This window comes from Xyrauchen texanus, chromosome 37, assembly GCF_025860055.1.
Source record: "Xyrauchen texanus isolate HMW12.3.18 chromosome 37, RBS_HiC_50CHRs, whole genome shotgun sequence".
NCBI lineage: Eukaryota > Metazoa > Chordata > Actinopteri > Cypriniformes > Catostomidae > Xyrauchen > Xyrauchen texanus.
Window position 1 is genome coordinate 3,937,606 of NC_068312.1, and position 20,223 is coordinate 3,957,828.

The 20,223-nt window shown below is 43.3% G+C and overlaps 1 protein-coding gene across 1 annotated transcript in view; it reads left to right on the forward strand.

Moving 5' to 3' along the window:
• The window catches only part of LOC127631253 (ERC protein 2), an 80,279-nt gene that overhangs the window by 26,003 nt on the left and 34,053 nt on the right, over window positions 1-20,223 (forward strand). The window contains exons 4-5 of the mRNA XM_052109327.1: window positions 4,502-4,669; window positions 17,075-17,212. Of these exons, the coding sequence (XP_051965287.1) occupies window positions 4,502-4,669; window positions 17,075-17,212 (306 nt within the window). The remainder of the gene's footprint in view (window positions 1-4,501; window positions 4,670-17,074; window positions 17,213-20,223) is intronic.

The window sequence follows — 20,223 nt, forward strand, 5'->3', positions numbered from 1 at the left end:
GCCCATAAGCAATTTAATGTATAGCTGTATGTGTCCACCAACAGACTAACTGCCCATTTCCAATTGATTGTATAGCTCTATGTGTCCACCAACAGACAAACTGTCCATTTCCAATTGATCGTATATATGTGTCCGCCAACAGCCTAACTTCTCATTAGCAATTTATTTTATAACTTTAGGTGTCCACCAACAGACAAACTGTCCATTTCCATTTAATTATATAGTTGTTTGTGTCCACCAAAAGCCTAACGGCCCATTAACAATATATTGTATAGCTGTACATATGTCCCCCAGCAAACTAACTGCCCATTTCCAATTGATTGTATAGCTGTATGTGTCCACCAACATTCTAACTGGCCATTTCCAATTGATTGTATAGCTGTATTTTTCCACCAACAGCCTAACTGCCCATTAGCAATTTGTTTCATAGCAACTTATAACGCATTAACATGCATAATTAGCTTAAAAATTGAAAGTGTCCAAAAGCAATTTGTTCTATGGAGACTCAACATATTCATCTTAACATTTACATTCAATTTAATTTACAAAATTCCTTTGGCAGCACTCAGAATACACAATACAAAAAGTTGATGCAACTTACAACTCATAAATATGCATAATTAGCTTAAAACATTAAAGTGTGAGAATCAGTTCTCAATTATTAATCATTACCAGTGCAATAGACTTGAACATGGAGTAGGGGTGAGGGGCTCCAAATTCAAATCTATAAATGCATTTGAGGTTGGAGTGGGGGGAACAGTATGCTTTATTATGTTCATTTATTAAATAGTTCACAACTTAGCACTAAGTTCAGAGACAATTAATTTTAAACACTTACAGTAACATTCACATTCAATTTGATTTACAAAATCCACTTGCCAGCACACAATACAACAGGTTTATTCAACTTACAACTCATAAATATGCATAATTAGCTTTAAAAACGACTGCCCACGAACCATGCATTTGGCGCCATTCAAACAAAATGGAAGTGGGCACTTCCTGTATGATTCAGTGAAAAAAGCCTTGAATCATATGGCAGCAACTTCAGCCATAGAGTACTCCTCCCTGGGGCCTTCAGATACAACATATAATAAATGAATGTCCCTCAGTGTTAAGCAAGTACTGTAAAGTGTAAAGTACTGTCATTCGGACTTGAAACTTTGCACACTGTCTAAGGGGCCCATGAGAAGCTACATATTTCAATTTGGAGCCATTTGGACCTTTTGAAGTCATGTCCACAGACCCACTGTGAAAATGAATGGTAGAAATTGTAACTGGGATTGTCCTATAGACCCCAAATTTCACACGGTGACACATCAAGGGTCCCTTATCGACACGTTAAGAGGACTAAGGCCTAGGATGCAAAAACATATTTTTCATTATTTTCAACAGATCTCTCTGACTGTCATAGGAATCAATGAGACAGGCTGAAATGTAGGCCCATGTGCAACAGTATATTCATCATAAGCTTTAGCCAAGATACTTAGCAAGCCCCCAGGGCCTCCAAAATCTACGACCTGAATCGGTGGCCCCTGAGAAACTATAGTTTTTCATTTGGAGTCGTTTGGACCTTTCAGAGTCGTGTCCACGGACCCGCTGGGGGGAGGCAGATCCAGCCTTGTCATTGCTTGTATGGGCTTTGCATATCTACTTGGACTGCACAGAGAGCTTTAGATGCTCTGAGCAGCTCTTTGTCTGTTTTGGGGGACAGCGGAAGGGGAAGGCTGTCTCCAAACAGAGGATAGCCCACTGGATTGTGGATGCCATTGCCTTGGCATATCAGGCCCAGGGTGTGCCATCCCCCCTGGGAGTATGAGCACACTCCACTAGGGGTGTGGCATCCTCCCGGGCCTTGGAGATTGGCACCTCTCTAGCAGAAATCTGTAGAGCAGCGGGCTGGGCGAAACCCAATACCTTTGCGAGGTTTTATAATCTCTGGGTTTAGCCAGTTTCGTCCCGTGTGTTGTCAGGTCGAACAGGTAAGCATGTGGACAGCTGGCCGGGTGTAATCCTTGCATGCAGCGCTTTTCCCCTCCCAGAGGGAGAACATGCACTTTTTTCCCCATGTGAGTTCCAGAGACCGGTGAACCCTGGATGTCTTTTCTCCTCAGCCCTGCGGCAGGCGAATTCGGCAGATAAATTCGATGCCAGGCCCAGTACTTGTGTTAGTATTCCCTGTACTGGGGAAGGTGCTCCACATGTGTTGGTTGAGTGTGGTAATCCCATGTGATGTATTTTCCATGTTACGGTTTCCCTGACGGCAAACCCGTGTCTTCCCTCGGGCAGAGCCTCCAGTGCTCCCATCACCGCATTTGTGGAGCTTCCCCCTTCGGGTAGGACCTACTATAGGGGCTTCATTCCACATGTGTACTACCTGTTGGTAAATCCATGTGATGTATTCTCCATGTTAACCTCCCCTTCGGGCAGGATGTGGTCTCCGATGTGTATTTTCCCCTTGGGAAAAAGAACACCTTCCCCGACGATACATCTGGCCCCAGCTGAATGTTTTTTTAATTTTTGGGGGGAGAAAAAGAAGAGAAAATGCATGAATTGTCAGGAATGGCCTGTTCCCATTGTAAGTGCGTTCTGCCCCCCCCTTTTTGGGTGCGAGGGACTTTGCGACATTCGTGGGGCTGAGTGCACTTGCTACTGGACAGGCAGTGGCCTGCCTGCACCTGCACCACCAGTCCACCTAACACAATTCAGCTGGTTGTGGTGTTTTGTATAGGGACCCCTAGTGTCACTACATCGACACAACGTCGAGTGAGTGACAGATAGGGAATGTCTTGGTTACTGTTGTAACCTCTGCTCCCTGATGGAGGGAATTAAATGTTGCAAATCACACTCACCAATTTTCTTTGGCCTTTTCTCAAATTTCAAAGGTGTTTGGGGCTCCCAAGGGTGATGTCTATTGTCACCACTTCAACACAATGACTTTTAATGGTTTTACAGAAAAATTATTTTTAGCATGTGTATTTTGTCTTACTGTACTAGTTTTTATTAGTCAAAACAAGTGAAAAAATACTTCTTCAGTGCTGAAGTGAAATATGATATATATGAAAGGTGGTTCCATAGGCGACTGCCTAGTTCGCCTATGCCTAGAAACGGTCCTGTGTAGGCTAATGCCCTGTTTGTATTTATTATAATTTTTTTATATTAGCCTCTATCATATTTCATAACCATATTTAATTTTTTTATTTCATTACACCGTATTTAATTGTTCTTTTTTATAATAAATTTTTTATGTATATATATATATGGCCCTTTGACCAATGTTTTTTTTTAAACGGCTGTCAGAATAAAACCCCCAAAATATATTTTTGGATCCTTTGTTGTTTATTTACAACCAACGGATACACTTATATGGCGTTTTCATGGGCATGGATTATGATAATTGTGAATGAACGTGCACTCGCTCTCTAATTACGAACATTTGGAATTCACTAACATACATTTTAATAACAAATATGAGGAATATGAAGCTTTTGTGATGCCCCATTTTACACATACATTGCTCTGATTTATTTGTATATTTATGAAATTTGAATGAATGAGGCCAATTATGTGTATACATTACACAGTAATTTTAAACAAATGTAAATAACAAAAAAAGAAATGCATGGCAATAACTTACCCGTATTGCTCCAATTAACATTTCTCAACTTCTCCAGCAGGTGAATTTAAATAGTTTGTGAAAGTGAATTGAATATTTTCTTTCTTGTTGAGGAAATCAGCAACAAATTTGTCATAGCTTCTGCAGGTTTTTTTTTTTTTTTATCAGCTAGCTAAACAACTCACTTGATTTTCTTTCACACTGTTTTACCATGTTGTTTTGAGTAGTTCGTCTTTTCTGCTTTCTCATCTCATTCTGTCTTTTTCATGTTGCATTTGGTTTGAAAGCGTGTTAACCTTGATTAACATAAATTTAATATGATTGTTCTTCAAGCCCTTAAAAAGCCTTTAAAAGCCATTATAAAAATCTGATTGGTAGATGTGAAAGTTGTTCCAGAATGGATATTGTTGAAGGAACTTGTACTTTCTAAAAAGCACAGATTCATCCAGTAATGTGCATTTACTATGCATAGGCAAGTGTTTTTTTTTTTAATTTTTGTTTATTTTACCCCCCTGAAATCTGAGGACCATGTTTAGGAAACGTATTAGTGTTACTGATGAATATCAGACAGAAACTGCAGCCAAGCTACAATATGTCTGTGCTATGAGAAAATATTTTTGAAAGAAAAGAAAATTACCTTTATGCTATCTGTTGTTCAGCGTCTTATGACAAAGGGCTCTATTTTCATGACCGCAGTAGGTGCAGTGCTAAATGTGTTTGTTACATACGGTCTCCATTGTAGTCTAGCTTACACCTCAAATGCAAAATTGTATATCTTTACATAATAGGTTTATCTGATGCCTTTAAAAGACATCCATTACCAAAAATGATTACCAGTTAAATTTGATCTGAAAAGTGAAGCTCACTGCTGTGTTTGTCTCTTAGGTGGATGCTCTATGTGTGCGTCTGGAGGAGAGAGAGTTATTCCTCAACAAGAATATTAAACAGATTCAGGATCTGATAGAGGAGAAGAGAACTCTGAATGGTGAGGTATGTGACCTGAAGGACATGCTGGAAGTCAAAGAAAAGAAGATCAACGTCCTGCAGAAAAAGGTACTCAAGATATACAGTAAGCATGAGGGGCCATTCAGGAAATAATACATGTATTATTATAATATACTGCGTTAACATTGGTCCACTGGTTGACAGTGCGGTTTGACAAATGCATTGGTTTATAATATATTGGTATAATCATGCGCATTGGTTTTAAAGGACCTACACTGATTAAGCATAACATACGGTTTCTGTCTCTGGCTTTTAAGAAGGCTACATTGACTTTTAAGTATATACAGTACACTGGTTTGCTGAACTGCAGTATGTATTGATTTGCCTTAATCTGCATTAGATTACTGCCACACACATTGGATAAAATGCATTTACAATGGTCAAGTCATTTTTATTTTTATAGCGCTTTTCACAACACACATTGTTTCATAGCAGCTTTAAAGAAAATTGTGAAGTAAAAGAGAATGAAGTAATATCTGGGATGTCTTTGTGTCATAATTGTGCTGTTGATAAAAAGATGTAATTGTAAATTGTGTCTTACAAAAATAATTAAATGAATACATAAATATTAATTTTATTTAGAACCCCAGTGAGCAAGATGAAGGCAACTGTGACAAGGAACACAAAACTCCATAATATGTTGGTTTATGGAGAAAAATAACCTTGTGGGAAACCCACCTCCTTTTGTGGATTTTGATATTCTAAGTACTATTAACAGGCCAGAACGAGATGGAATATAGCGTATAATATATATATATATATATATATATATATATATATATATATGAGATCAAGCTTTTGACACTTAGGACAACTGAGGGACTTGTACAACTATTACACATGGTGCAAACATTCATTGATGCTCAAGAAGGCAACACACTACTATATGCATACTATATTTTTTGTCATTATCTGTAATGTAGATTGTGATAGCAGTATTACATAATACAATATTTTATATCTTATATTTGTATAAATTATGAAAGGGGTGTGAACATTTGAGACAAAAGGGAATGCAAACTTATCTTCTCAAAAATATATTCTGTTTATTAAACCTCTGATTAATGGGTTATCAGCTGTCTTCCTTTTCTTCGGCTTACTATCTTGTTTCTGAACAGCAATCTAAATAAAACAATTCTGTGATTTGGTGACTAAAAACGTCATGTTACTGTTGTAACCTCCATTTCCTGATGGAGAGAACGAGCCATTGTGTCAAATGTAGTGACACAAGGGGTCTTTCTTGAGAGCCTCACGTACCTCTGAACTTGAGAAAAGGCCAAAGAGAAATTGGCAGACAGAATTTGCATGTCCCGCCCCCGGATATACGGGTATAAAGGAAAGTGGGTGTGCATCTGTGAGTTAGGTTTTTGCACAGAGGAGCTGAGAATAAGGTACGGCCAATCACAGTGGTAAGTCTAGTATCATGGCAAAGGGGACACAATGTCTCGTTCCCTCCATCAGGGAACAGAGGTTACAACGCTAACCATGACGTTCCCCTTCTGTCACTCACTCGACGTTGTGTTGAATGTAGTGGCACAAAGGATCCCATTTCAAAGTGCCATGCACTAGACTGTGTTACGGGAACTGCTGACACAGGTGCAAGCAGGCTGCTGCGTGTTAGAAGCAACTGTACCGGCCACATGTAACCCTCCTCAACAACCCCAGAAAAAGGTGTCATATACAGACCTTAGGTTCCCAGCACCCCTAAGGGGAGGAAAAGGTGCTACATGACCATCATGGAAGCAAGCCAGTCAGCCACGGCCTTTTCTCTCTCTATGTTTCTCGCATAGAGCCTAAAGCAGCTGGGGCTATCTTAACGCTATGAAATGCATCGGGAAGGCGATCTTTCCCGATCCTATTCTTTCAGGGGGAAAAGACCCTGTGGAGACCACATCCTGCCCAGACTAGGGGGAGGTGATATGTGGCAATACACCACATGGGTTGTCAAGCCACACGTGGGAGTGGCGTGGTGGCAGGTCCTACCTGATGAGGGAGGAGCTCTACAAACAAGGGAGATGCGGGTCCGCCGACAGCAGAAAATACATCACAGGGAGTTGCCTGAAAAGGGAATTAAACCTATGGAACCCTACCACAGTACAGAGCACTTGCGGCTCGTAGTGGGTCTGGTGGCAAATTCCTTCCTGAATTTGCAGGCCAGAAGGCTAGGGAGGAAGAACATCCAGGAAGCGAGATGGGAGACAAAGCGCACTGGATCAACTTGTTGAAGTGCGCTAGGTGCAAGCGGAATACCCAGTCGGCTGTACCGTATTACAGAGTTCTACCGGCTCGGACCTGACAAAACATGGAACGTGACCGACTCATCCCTGAGATTGTAGAATCTCACAATGGTGTTGCCCAGCCCGCTGCTCTGCAGATGTCTGCTAGGGAGGTGCCACTGGCCAGTGCCCACGAGAATGCCACACATCTCGTTGAGTGTGCTCAAACCCGTGGGCACGGCCTTGGTCTGGTAGGCCAGAGAGATGGCGTCAATGACCCAGTGAGCTAACCTCATTTGGAGACAGCATTCCCTTTCCGCCATCCGCCGAAGCAGACAAGGTGGTCCTGTGTGCGGTCCAGATAGATACGCAAAGCACGTACTGGACACAGCAATGAAAAGGCTGGGTCTGCCTCCTCCCGGGGCAGTGCATGCAGGTTCACGACGTGATCCCTGAAGGGAGTCGAAGGAACCTTGGGCACGTAGCCGGTCGCTGTCTTAGGATGACGTGAGTATCTGCCGGACTGAACTCAAGGCAATTGTCGTTGACAGAGAACACTTGCAGGTCCCCAACCCTCTTGATGGAAGCAAGCGCTATCAGGAGGGCCCTCTTCAAGGAGTCAACTGAGTCAAGCGGCTCGAAGGGGGTCCCTGATGGCCCGAGAGGACCACTGAGAGATCCCAGGAGGGGAACAGGCTTGGCCGGGGAGGGTTCACCCTCCGAGTGCCTCTAAGGAACCTGATAATCAAGTCGTGCTTACCCAAGGACTTGCCGTCCACTTGCCCCGAATCAGTGGGAGAAACCTCCGCAGGGCAAGGAATTCAGCCAGCAACTCTAGGCAGTTGATGTGCCAACGCAGCCGGGGTCCTACCCAGGAGCCAGCGGCTGCGTGCTCATTGCACATGGCACCCCAACCCCATTGAGAGGCATCTGTGGTGACCACAACACATCTGGACACTTGCCGTATGGGGACTCCAGTCCACAGAAAACAGAGGTCTGTCCAAGGGTTGAAAATCTGATGGTAGGAATGGGTGATTAACAAACGGTATGTGCCGCGGCGCCATGCCCATCTCGGACCTCGAGTCTGAAGCCAGTGCTGAAGCGGTCTCATATTCATCAACCCGAGAGGCAGGACCGTGGCCCCATGAGCCTCTGGAACTGTTTTAGAGGAACCGCTGTGCCGGGCTCGAAGTGAGCGAGGCACCTGAGCACCGACTGCGCACGCTCGTTCGTGAGGCATGCTGTCATTGAGACTGAGTCTAACTCCATGGCGAGAAAAGAGATGCTCTGAACCGGGACGAGTTTGCTGTTTTCCCAGTTGACCTGAAGCCCTAGACGGCTGAGATGCCTGAGCACCTGGTCCCTGTGAGCACATAGTAACTCTTGAGAGTGAGCTAGAATGAGCCAGTTTTCGAGGTAGTTGAGTATGCGGATGCCCATTTCCCTTAACGGGGCAAGGGCTGCCTCTGCGATCCTTGTGAAGACACTATCTAGACAGGCCGAAGGGGAGGACCTTGTACTTATATGCCTGGCCATCGAAAGAAAACCGTAGGAAGGGTCGGTGTTGAGGCAAGATGGAGACGTGGAAGTATGCGTCCTTCAGGTCTACTGCCGCAAACCAATCTTGATGCTGAACGCAGGTCAGAATCTGTTTCTGCATGAGCATTTTGAATGGGAGTTTGTGTAAAGCCCGGCTGAGAACTCCAAGATTGGCCGCAACCCACCATCTTTTTTGCGTATGATGAAGTAAGGGCTGTAGAAATCCTTCTTCATCTTGGATGGAGGGACAGGCTCTATAGCATCCTTGAGTAGCAGGGTTGTAATTTCTGCTCATAAGGCGCTGTCGTTCTCGCCGCGCATCGAGGTGGAGTGAATACTGCTGAAATGAGGCGGGAGCCTGGCGAATATAATTGCATAGCAGAGACGGATGGTCCTGGCCAGCCAACGCGACAGGTTGGACAGCGAAAGCCATGCGTCTAGACTCAAAGCACTTACCTCCCTCCATGCACCCGGCAGGGGGCGGATTAGAGACTGAGGAAGAGGTCCTGTAGAGGCATCTTCGGAACTCGTCAGCGCCTGCCTGCCGGGATGAGCAGTCGCGGGTCAGGAGGCGAGGTTAACTGCGTCCGGGGAACCGGAACTGTAGGATTTTGGAGCCGGGGCACCGTGAGAACAGCACGCACCAGCTGGATGACCCAGGGAGTGAGGAAATAACTCTTTTTTTTTTTTTTTGTGAATGTGGGCAAAGGAAAATAATGAAAATAAAGATTTTCCTCCCAGACCTCCACCAGGGGACGGTGTGGTCTTGGTACAAGCTCTGGAGCGAACAACTGACTGCGTGGGTCTTCCATCTCAGGAGCACTTAGGAGTTTTTCGGGTCCTTGAAGGGGTTCTGGAGATGGGGGGCTGAGAGCTGGGCTCGGGTTGAGGTGGAGCTGTCTGTTGTTTGGGCGCATGATGTGGGAAATAGCCTCCGTCTACCTCTTCACCACAGAAAACTGCTGGGCCAAGTTGTTGACAGTGCCGCTGAGGCTGGGAGACGGGGGTGTTGAGAAAGTGTGCCTTGTCAATGTCGCGCTTCTCGACCTTGTTCAGCCAGAGCCGTTCAGCCTTTCCTGGATCATGAGGGTGGGCATCAACCCCCCGAGTGCCCGTTCTGTGACCTTCATGGCTCTGAGAGTGAGTTCGGTGGCTGAGTGCATTTCCTGCAGCACATCGGGGTCGGGACTACCCAGGTGCAGTTCTTTGAGTGTCTTGGCTTGGTGGACCTGCAGGAGAGCCATGGCATGCAGGACAGAGGTGGCCTGTCCGGTGGCGCTGTAGGCTTTCGAAGTCAGCGACATCGTCATCCTACAGGCCTTGGAGGGCAGTACCAGGCGATTCCACCAGGTGGTGCCGTTCTCGGGGCACAGATGGATCCCAACAGCTCTGTCCACCTGGGGGACCTCCGTGTAGCTGGGAGCAGCACCCTGACCCGAGGTTCCAATCATCAAGCCGTGAAGGGTGTGGGGAGGATGGAGGGTTCCAGTCCAAGCCCACGTTCACTGCAGTCCAGGCAAGCATGTCGGCCATCTGCGCGTAGGCCTCAGTCTGGGCGGGCTGACATGAAGGTGGCAGCCCAGTCGAGTCCTCTGTGTCAGACGCCTGAATGCTCTCCGATGCAGCGGCGATGTCATCATCCAATTCCGGGGGTTCGAGGGAGAAGCAGGCTGGCCATGAGACGAGCTGCAGTAACCTTGAGCCCAGACAAAAGCAAGCGAGCATGCCGGGGGGCGGGTGGTTTGTGGTGATTTACCCTGTGAAATCGAGCCCGCTGCCATCCCCAAATCACCTCCATCACCAGCTGGGTCGTCCTCAATCCTGTGTGAAGGAACGGGGGGAATTAGCATTCACCTTAAGGAATGAAAGTCGCGACTGCAACGCTGCCATGGTCATGTTCTCGCAGTGAGTACATGAACCATCCACAAACACTGCCTCAGTTTGATTGCTGCCCAGTCACACACAGCAGCGTCTATGACCATCAGTTTTGGAGAGATATCGACCAAATCCTTGAACTATGGTTTATCAAAATTATGTGAATTATTCTTTATCGTGAGTGCCTCTAGATAATGCAGAAAACTTTTTGCTTATTCTTTGTCAAATTTGTTGAAGCGCCATTCAAAAACGGTATGGTATATAAAAATTCAGTGAATACATTTTTGTCGTAAGTGCCTCTAGATTATGCAGGCCAATTTTTGTGCAAATCGGCCAAACCGTCTAGGAGGAGTTTGAAAAAGTAGGTTTTCAAAACATTTAAAAGTGGTGGACAGGACGTTAGCTTGATCATGACATAATTGGTATCATTGTTCTCAGCTTGAACCATGGAATTTATCAAGACCAGTCTCATTACAGTAGGCAAAAGGAGTCAATCACTATTAGCATTTATAGAAATAGCATTATACATTTTCACCACAAGGTGGTGCTCTCTCAAAACTTTTTCAGTCCCTTCAGAGCATGATGACAAAGACACATACCAAGTATCGTAACGATACACCAAGTCGTTGGTAAATACAGAATTTTATGATTAAATTCAAAATGGCCGACATCCAAAATGGCAGACATAGGAAAATGTGGTATTGTCCGACTCATTATGATCTAAAAAGACAATTTTTATTATTTTTCAGCAAAAGTGTTCAAATGTTATAATAAAAAAAAAAAACATTTTTAGCTATCTCCTGACAAGTAGGGGGCAGTGCACAAAATACTGCAGGTAACCTCAAGGCCTAATGGTGATGACACGTACCAAGTGTTATGGAGAGTTACATTTTGCGCATTCTTTGTCAAATTCTTTAAAGCGCCATTGGAAAACAGTATGGTTTATCAAAATTCTGTGAATTTTATTTTTGTCATGCAAGCATCTAGATGATTCAGGAGGAATTATTTTCAGAAAATTCAAAATGGCAAAAATATTTTCATGATGGAAAATGACGTCATAGGGTGCATTCTTGAGCCCTAGAATCAGAGGAAATAAATTTCTAGGACTCACGATTCAAAAGTAATTCAAATAAACGTGAGTGCTAGTTTTGGCAGTTGGTGGTGCTATAGGGTTTGAGGAAGATACCCAAATTTGTTGTGGTGACACATCAGACTGTCTATCTGTATGCCAAATTTAATAAATTTCCTGCAAGCAGTTCTATGGGCTGCCATAGACTAAAGAGCGGAACATTATAAGTAGTTGAAGAATCTTGGCTGTGTTTGATCACCAAAATAATGTAGGGATATATGTGCAAGACAAATGACAAGTAAGCAGACTGAAAATCTGATTAAAATTCTCCAACATTAAATATGTATTACAACAGGCTCATTATATCTGTTAATAATTTATATGAAAGGAATTTAGCTCAAGAAGGGAATTATGCTTAATTCGGGGAATATTGACAGAATTAATGTTTATGTCTGATCAACCTGCGGTCAGCGCTGAGTTGATGTGATGCATACTATTCTCATGGCCATTGAAATAGTATCACAAATATGTTGAAATATTGTTTGAGCATGAAGCGTAGATCTTAAATTTAAGTGACAAATTATTTATCAAAATATAACAGTCATCTTCACTTTGAATACAAACAAATTTTATTGGCTAATCTACAACCTAAAACTAAACTAACATACATCACACAAACATGAACAGGTTAATGAATGAGTTTGTACAGAGAATTAATTAAAATAATCTGTAACAGAAAAATTAACCATGGTGTCTATAGGCCTTGCCTGAAAACCACCAATAGTTCATTTAGTATGCCGTGATTTGAGATCAGGTTACTCAAATTATTTATTAAGCACCAGATTTCAGCAAAAACTTCTTCATTCTAGAGATGTCTGGAACTCTGTACATACCATGAGGGAACGCCTCGGCTCACCTTGAGAGTTTCAGAACTAATGTGAAGATAACATGCAAACTTGTCTGCCAGAACAGGAGAACTGACAGCTGAGCCTCAGCCCTTTTCCAGAGAAGAAACCAAAATAACTAACTGTTGTTTGAGGCGGGGTGTTTTGTGAAGTTGAGGTTGGCTACACCCCAAAGGTGATTTGAGCCAATCAGAAGTGTTGAACTGTCGGTCCTCCCTCAAGGTGATTTATTGTTCTTTGTGTTAAAATTCCCTCAGTTTCTTACTTAAAAAAAGGGGCAATGTTTGCGTCATGAACTTTAAATACAACAGATTTTAACGATAAAATAAATTCACTCATTGTTCTCCTCATGGAAAGACAAGCTTTTGCATATCAAAAACAATGTATAGCTCTGAGTAATAGTTGACTATTTCAACATGGATAACGCAAGATTTAAAAATCATAATAATCAGTTATAGAAGTGATTACAAGTCATCACACACATGTTAAAGGTCACATTAGCTGCAATAATTTGTATAAGATTAATTTGTTCATATTAAGTATCAAAAATAGACAAAATTATGATACAATTGGGTCTTTTGATAGTGTTAAAGTTAAAAATATATGTACAGTACATGCATCGTAAAACTGTAAAATTGTCTTTTGAAGAGACTAGAAACATGTAAATTTGTGTTCAACTAAAGGATAATACAAAAGGATAATTCCAAAGCTTCCAAGTTTCCAAGGCTCTCTCTTGTCTAGGAGTTTAAGGATGTGAGTCAGGCTTCCACAGGAAATGTCTCATGCTCCCTTATTAGTCTATTTTTTTATATGTCGCAAATTAGATCGTTATATCAAAGGACAAAGACTGGATTAGTTCTGAGTGGGGTTTTGGGGAAAGGTTGTGTTTTTCTGGACAAACTTCCTTTGTTTTCTGACAGTTGGCAATCCGCAGTGTAACTTTTATAGTCTCTTTTCAGGCCTCTTAGCTCATTTATGCACAGTTTTTGGTAGACTTGTGGGCGTTTCCTTGGCAAAGTCTTTAATTTTTGACATTGAGGAATTTTGGGGGCCTCTATAATTTCTGTCTGAATTCTTATGCTTCTTCAGGTCCTCAGTTCTTACAGCATCTGCTGTGAAGTGTTAGGTGAAATTTTTTAATTACTGCATGCATTGAAGAACTCACACTGGAGGATAAGTCAATACAAGAAAAACTAGTGTGCGAAAGGGTTAAGCAATATTCTGTCATGCTATATTCACACAAATTACTTCTTATATTCTATAATTGTGCTTTACAATAAATTGAATGTCATCTATGCTAACAAATTTCAGATCCAAAGAAAATGAAACAAATAGACAATTAACTACTTCAAGGTAGGGATGTTACTCTCCCTGATAACCTGGACTTGTAGCAACTGGTTAATATGGGCTTTAACTACCTCATACTTAGTAGGTGGAATGCATCTATAACACTGTCAGACTGGGACATCATCCATAATCTGAATGGCATGGGATGAGGATGATGCAACCCAAATCCCCTTCATGGGCAGAGAAGTCAGTGTGATAGTTCTGCTGCAAAGACCTTACCGGACCTTGTTATTGTATCTGACTGGTGGAAACATTGGCTACATTCTTCATTTCTATGATGTATGTAGGCAAACTAACTATAGGCATAACTTACAATACCAAGGATTTTGTGAGAATACAGATGTACATACTGTATATAATTAGTCCCAGCATTAACTACAGGGATGTAAACAACACCTCTGTTCACTAAGTACAGACAGGCCTCACCCTTATGTAAAACGTCTAGGTTACATATGTAACCTCCGTTCCCCGATGGAGGGAACGAGACGTTGTGTCAGAGAAGCGACACTAGGGGTCTCTCTTACTTAGCGCCGATTTACACCTCTGATCTATGAAAAAAGGCCAATGAGAAGTTGGCAGACGGTATTTGCATATCCCACCCCCGGACATACAGGTATTTAAGCGGGGCGAATACGGGAGTTCATTCAGGATTTTTCTGAGGAGCCGGAAATGGTCCGGCCCCAACAGTGGCTCGGCTCAGCGACGTGGCGGGGAAGACACAATGTCTCGTTCCCTCCATCGGGGAATGGAGTTTACATACGTAACCTAGACGTTCCCTTCTGTCGCTCTCTCCACGTTGTGTCAGAGAAGCGACACTAGTAATCCCATTTTTAAACGTGCCATGCGCTGAGCCGTGTACGTGAACTGCTGATACAGGAGCGGGCAGGTATTCTTACGTGCAAAGGCGACCAACTGTATCAGACTGCACGTACCCATCACCAATGCCCCATTAAAGCCATCAGAATCCTTCTGGTTACCCTGGAGGGGGGAACAAGGTGATGGACGCCAACCTGGGAACGGGCCAAGCCTGGCTGGGCCTCTTTTCTCTCTATGTTTCTCGCATAGAGCAACTACGGCCAGGGCCCTTACATGCATTAAGGGAAGGGGGTCTTACCCCTTCTTTCAGGGGGAGAAGACCCTGCGGAGGCCACACCTACACTGCAGGGGAGGCAAAGAGTGGCTAATACATCACATGGCCTGCCTTGGGCACATAGCCCGGTCGCGGTCTTAGGATCACGTATGTGTCTGCCGGACCGAACTCCAGGCAAGTGTCGCTAACAGAGAATGCTTGCAGGTCCCTGACCCTCTTGATGGAGGCGAGCGCGATCAGCAGGGCAGTCTTGAGAGAGAGAGAGCCCTGAGTCCAGCTGAATCTAGCGGCTCGAAGGGGGGTCTCTGGAGGCCCGTGAGGACGATCGAGAGATCCCAGGAGGGAAACAGGTTAGGCCGGGAGGGAGTTAGCCTCCGGGCACCTTTTAGGAACCTGACAATTAAGTCGTGCTTACCAAGAGACTTGCCGTCTATCGTGTCGTGGTGAGCCACGATGGCGGCGACATACACCTTGAGGGTGGAGGGGGACAGCCTCCTCTCCAGCCTCTCCTGTAGAAACACGAGCACTGACCTAACCGCACACAGTTTGCGAACAGACGCCACTTTAGGGCGTAAAGATGCCTGGTAGAGGGGGCTCTGGCTTGGTTGATAGTATCTATGACGGTCGGTGGTAGGCCGGCTAGATCTTCCGCATCCCGTCCAGGGGCCAGACGTGGAGGTTCCAGAGGTCTCGGTGTGGGTGCCAGAGCGTGCCCCGTCCCTGAGAAAGGAGGTCCTTCCTCAGGGGAATTGGCCAGGGAGGGGCTGTAGACCTTCACGGTCAGCGAGGATGTTGCTCTACAGGGCCGGGAAGGGAGTACAGGGCGGCCCCGCCAGGTGGTAGGGTTTCCGGGGCATAAGTGGTGCGCAACTGCCCTATCCACTTGGGGAATCGCCGTGTACCTGTGGCGCGCTCCGCCGTCGAGGGTGGCAAGGGCAGATGAGCAGGTGGCAGTGTGACGAGTGGAGAGGGGTGCTCTCCACGAAGACATCAGCTCCTCATGCACCTCCGGAAAAAACGGGACCGGGGGGGGCGAGGCTGTGACCAGACCCCAGGAACCAGCCGTGATGGCTGTGGGGAGGATGGATGGTTCCAATCCAAGCCCACGCTGTTGGCTGCCCGGGAAAGCATGTCGGTCATCTGTGCGTCGGCCTCAGCCTGGGCGTGCAGGCCCGAAAGCGGCAGCCCAGGGGAGTCCTCAGCGTCAGACACCGCGCCCTCCGATGCCGCGGCGAGCTCATCTGCTTCTGTCTCTAGAGGATAGGCTGACTGGCTGTAAGGCGAGTCGCCGTTGCCGGGGTGCGGGTGGTCCGAGGGGGCATACCCGGCGGAGCTGCACCCGCTGCCATCCCCAAATTGCCTCCATCGCCAACCGCATCGTCCTCAATCCCGTGGGAAGAAGGAGCAACGCAGGGGGGGTGGCTGGATTGGCTTGCTTACGGTTGTAAGCTAGAAGCGACCGCAACGTTGTCATGGTCATGTTCTCGCAGTGAGAACATGAACCATCCACAAACGCAGCCTCGGTGTGATCGCTACCCAGACACACGAGACAACGCCTGTGGCCGCCTGAAGCGGAGAGCACTCTATCAAGCATCCAGGAACAACACAGGGGCGGAAAGGCATCTTTATAAAGACGCGTCCTTAAAAGGACGTTCAACGCCACTGTGTTTTGCTCTTTTAGAGGAAATTACTCTTTTAATAAAATCACTCTTTTATGAAAAGGACTCGTGAGAGTTCTTTTTTATCTGCACTGTCGAAGCGCCCAGGGGCAGGAACGCATAGCCGTGCAAACAGGAGAAAGCCGCTGTTATGCGCCGTAAGATCCAACAGCATGCAGCAGAGGAATACAGGAACTGGTGTGTAACTCGCAGCAATTGCAGACACGACCATCGGCTCCGAAGAAATTTTCTGAATGAACTCCCGTATTCGCCCCACTTAAATACCCGTATGTCCGGGGGCGGGATATGCAAATACCGTCTGCCAACTTCTCATTGGCCTTTTTTCATAGATCAGAGGTGTATATCGGCGCTCAAGAGAGACCCCTTTAAGCATGCATAAAGCATACCTCCAGATCAACAAAAGAGAAGCTGAGTAAAAGATTTACAGACACACAGAAATATATTTTGGGACCGGACTGTTAATGCACACCTTACTGAGCCAGAAGAATCCTTGAAATGTGGCAGAATTCCTAAACATAAATGCAGGCAAACTGGGTTCTGGGTTTAAAGAGCCTAATGTCATTCATGTTGATAGCTTGTGTGCAGCAAGACACTGAAGAGAAGATTCCTTAAAGGGGCAGGCACTAATACTTTACTGTCACACTCTAAACATGAAATTAATTACATAATCATGTATTTAGCCCCAGAATTACTTTACAAAATAGATAAACATGCATGATTTATTCTCTCTCAGGTTGAAAACCTTCAGGAGCAGTTAAAGGACATGGACAAACAACTGGAAGGTCTAGATAACAAAATGACATCTCTGCAAGCTGACTCAAGCAATACGGACACAGCTCTCATCACACTGGAAGAGGCTTTGTCTGAGAAGGTACTAAATAGATGTATGTGTGAGAAAGAAGAAACATCAATGTGTTTATTTATAGTCAGTTAAATCCAGTGGTGGACGAAGTACACATACCATGTACTTGAGTTAAAGTAAAGATACTCAAGGTAAAATATTACTCAAGTAAAAGTAGAAGTGCTGCCTTTAAACATTCACTTGAGTAAAAGTACAAAAGTATTTGCCTTCAAATGTACTTAAGTATCCAAGTACTATGATTTTTTATGGCCATAATGTCCTATTATAATTTGTCACAAGACTCTTGCTTAACTCAGTCTACATGAAGACTAATGTCACTCTTGGCACACCAATCTATTAATAAAATGACAATAATTAGTCAGATGTATATATATATATATATATATTTGAATTGAATACATTTTTGTGTGTTTAATTTTGGAGGGAAGGGGACTGTTCCCATAAGGTATAATACATTTACAGTATTTACTGTATATATTTTTCTCGAGTGTCTATGGTCATAATTATTAACATCCTAATGTTATGATACATTCACATAAACTTGCACAACGCCATTAAATATATATATATATATATATATATATATATATATATAGAGATATATATATATATATATACACAGACACGCACACATATGTGTAGTGTATATATATATATATATATATATATATATATATATATATATATATATATATATATATATATACACTACACATGCATGCACACACATACATAGAATATATATAAATATATATATATTCTATGTTATGGGAGCAGCCAATTTCCCTCCAAAATTAAACACAAAAACGTATTAATGCAGTGTTTCTGCTACTCCCCAGAAATAAAATGCTATTATATGCAAGTCATTTTAGTGTCAACATAATAAGCAATGTACATTATGCGTCAATATTTACCGATAATTGCTGCAATAATAGCTGCTGCCCTCTGCCCCGCTTAAAATCATTGGCAACGCAATTTGTTTGGAACTACTGAGAGCTACACGAATCACGTGACCACGCAGCGGCGAGATCACTGTCGCAACCGTCTATGTTCGCAACACTCATATTTAACGGCTCTGGGGTGCGTTTCCCGTACAACGACGTAACTTGCTGCTCCACTACCGTAGTACGATGCACTGTTGAAGAAATCAACTTGCTAGTCACGACTGTTTCCCGAAACCATATTGTCGCAAATTGGTTGTTCAACCACGTTGGTTAATGATGTCACACATGTGGTGGAGTAAAAACTACTTTTAATGAATCTGTTTGTGATTGAATTAATGCTAGATGTTTTGCTATAAATTACGGACATATCATCTGAGGACTATCTCATATTTTTCTCAGTTATTTGCTTTATTTCCAGATTCAATCATAGGCTCGTTCTTACACACTAGAGCACGTTCACACATGCACACTCTTCACAAACGGTGCTTTAAATCTATTGACAAACTAAAAGACATAAAGGACATTTGTATGTCTTCTAAATAAAAGATACTGATTGTACAGAATGTCATCTTGCTTATTTGGCTCAAGATAATAATTTATTAAGCCCACATGTTATAATAACAAGAAACTCTGCTTCTAACCACAGGTCGAGAGCTGTCGTTCCAACCACACAACTCTGCGATGCTGTTTGCGAATGTTCGTTGGAACGATGGTTTCGGGAAACACCGACTTGTTGAACTATGATGATAACGACGGAACTTGCGACCATAGTTGGCTAACGATGCTTTTGGGAAACGCACCCCTGGTTCGCGCTTAGTAGATGCTGCCAAGGCAAGTTCAAAACAAAGCGCGCGTGCTGTACTGTGATTGGTGGCTCGTTTGACCAGTTACGTTTTTATCCACTCATAAATAAAAACGAACGACTGATTTTGAAAATGTAGTAGAGTAAAAAGTAAGATATTTCACTTTGAAATGTAGTGGAGTTAAAGTAAAAGTCTCCCCAAATTTAAATACTTCAGTTAAGTACAGATACGCAAAAAAGCTACTTAAGTACAGTAACGAATTACATTTACTACGTTACTGTCCACCACTGGTTAAATCATAATGAAAAAAACGATATAAAACTTCTTGTTTTTTCTTTTGCGCTTACACTGCTGTACAAACTTTTACACAATATTACATTTTTTTTACACAAAATACACATTTACATTTGATACATTTTGACAAACTAATTTCTAATTTCTATAATTTTCAGGACACTCTTTGTCTCACATATCCGCAAGTGCTGACTTACAAGTTTCTAAAAAATGTAAACTGTTTAGATGCTGCTGACCGCAGTAGGCCTGCCACTTCACTTGTGTTCGCCTTTCATGCAGTTGAGGCAACTGTTGGTGATATTTTACTTGTTAAGCTTCGATGATTATTAAATTCCATGTTCACTGGGCCTCATTCATGAAACACGAGCAGAATGTTTTTTTGTGTAAATGAAGCCGGTCTGACGTAAATTTTTTGATTAAAACATCTAAATGTTAGTTGGAACAAACAAAATTTACACATTTAACAAATGTTTCTTTGCTGCTTGCATTTATTTATTTATTTTCAAAATACAATTTTTTTCCAACTCTGCTTATCGATTTTCCAGCAGAAGATTTTTCTCCAAAAAAATAAATAACAAATAATGCCATCTAACGTTACTGTTTGGATTTTTTTTTTTATGTATGAGCTCTATAATTTAGGTTTCATAATTTAGTATAGGCATCTGTAAATCACATTCAGTTGATAATGTATGGTAAATGGTACTGATATTAAACCCATAAATAAGCACATCGTGGGCAGTTGCGTTCACAATACAATGGGGGAAAAACAGAAAAAGCATGCACAATGTCATATAGCTTCTGTTACATCTTACAGCGTTTCAGTCAAAGACCTTTTGTACAGAGTGGTTATCTACCTTACCGTAGACTTTGTCAGTTCGAACCAGTCTGGACTCTGTTGACCTCTCTCATCAACAAGGCATTTCTGTCCATAGAACTGCTGCTCACTGGATGTTTTTTGTTTTTGGCACCATTCTGAGTA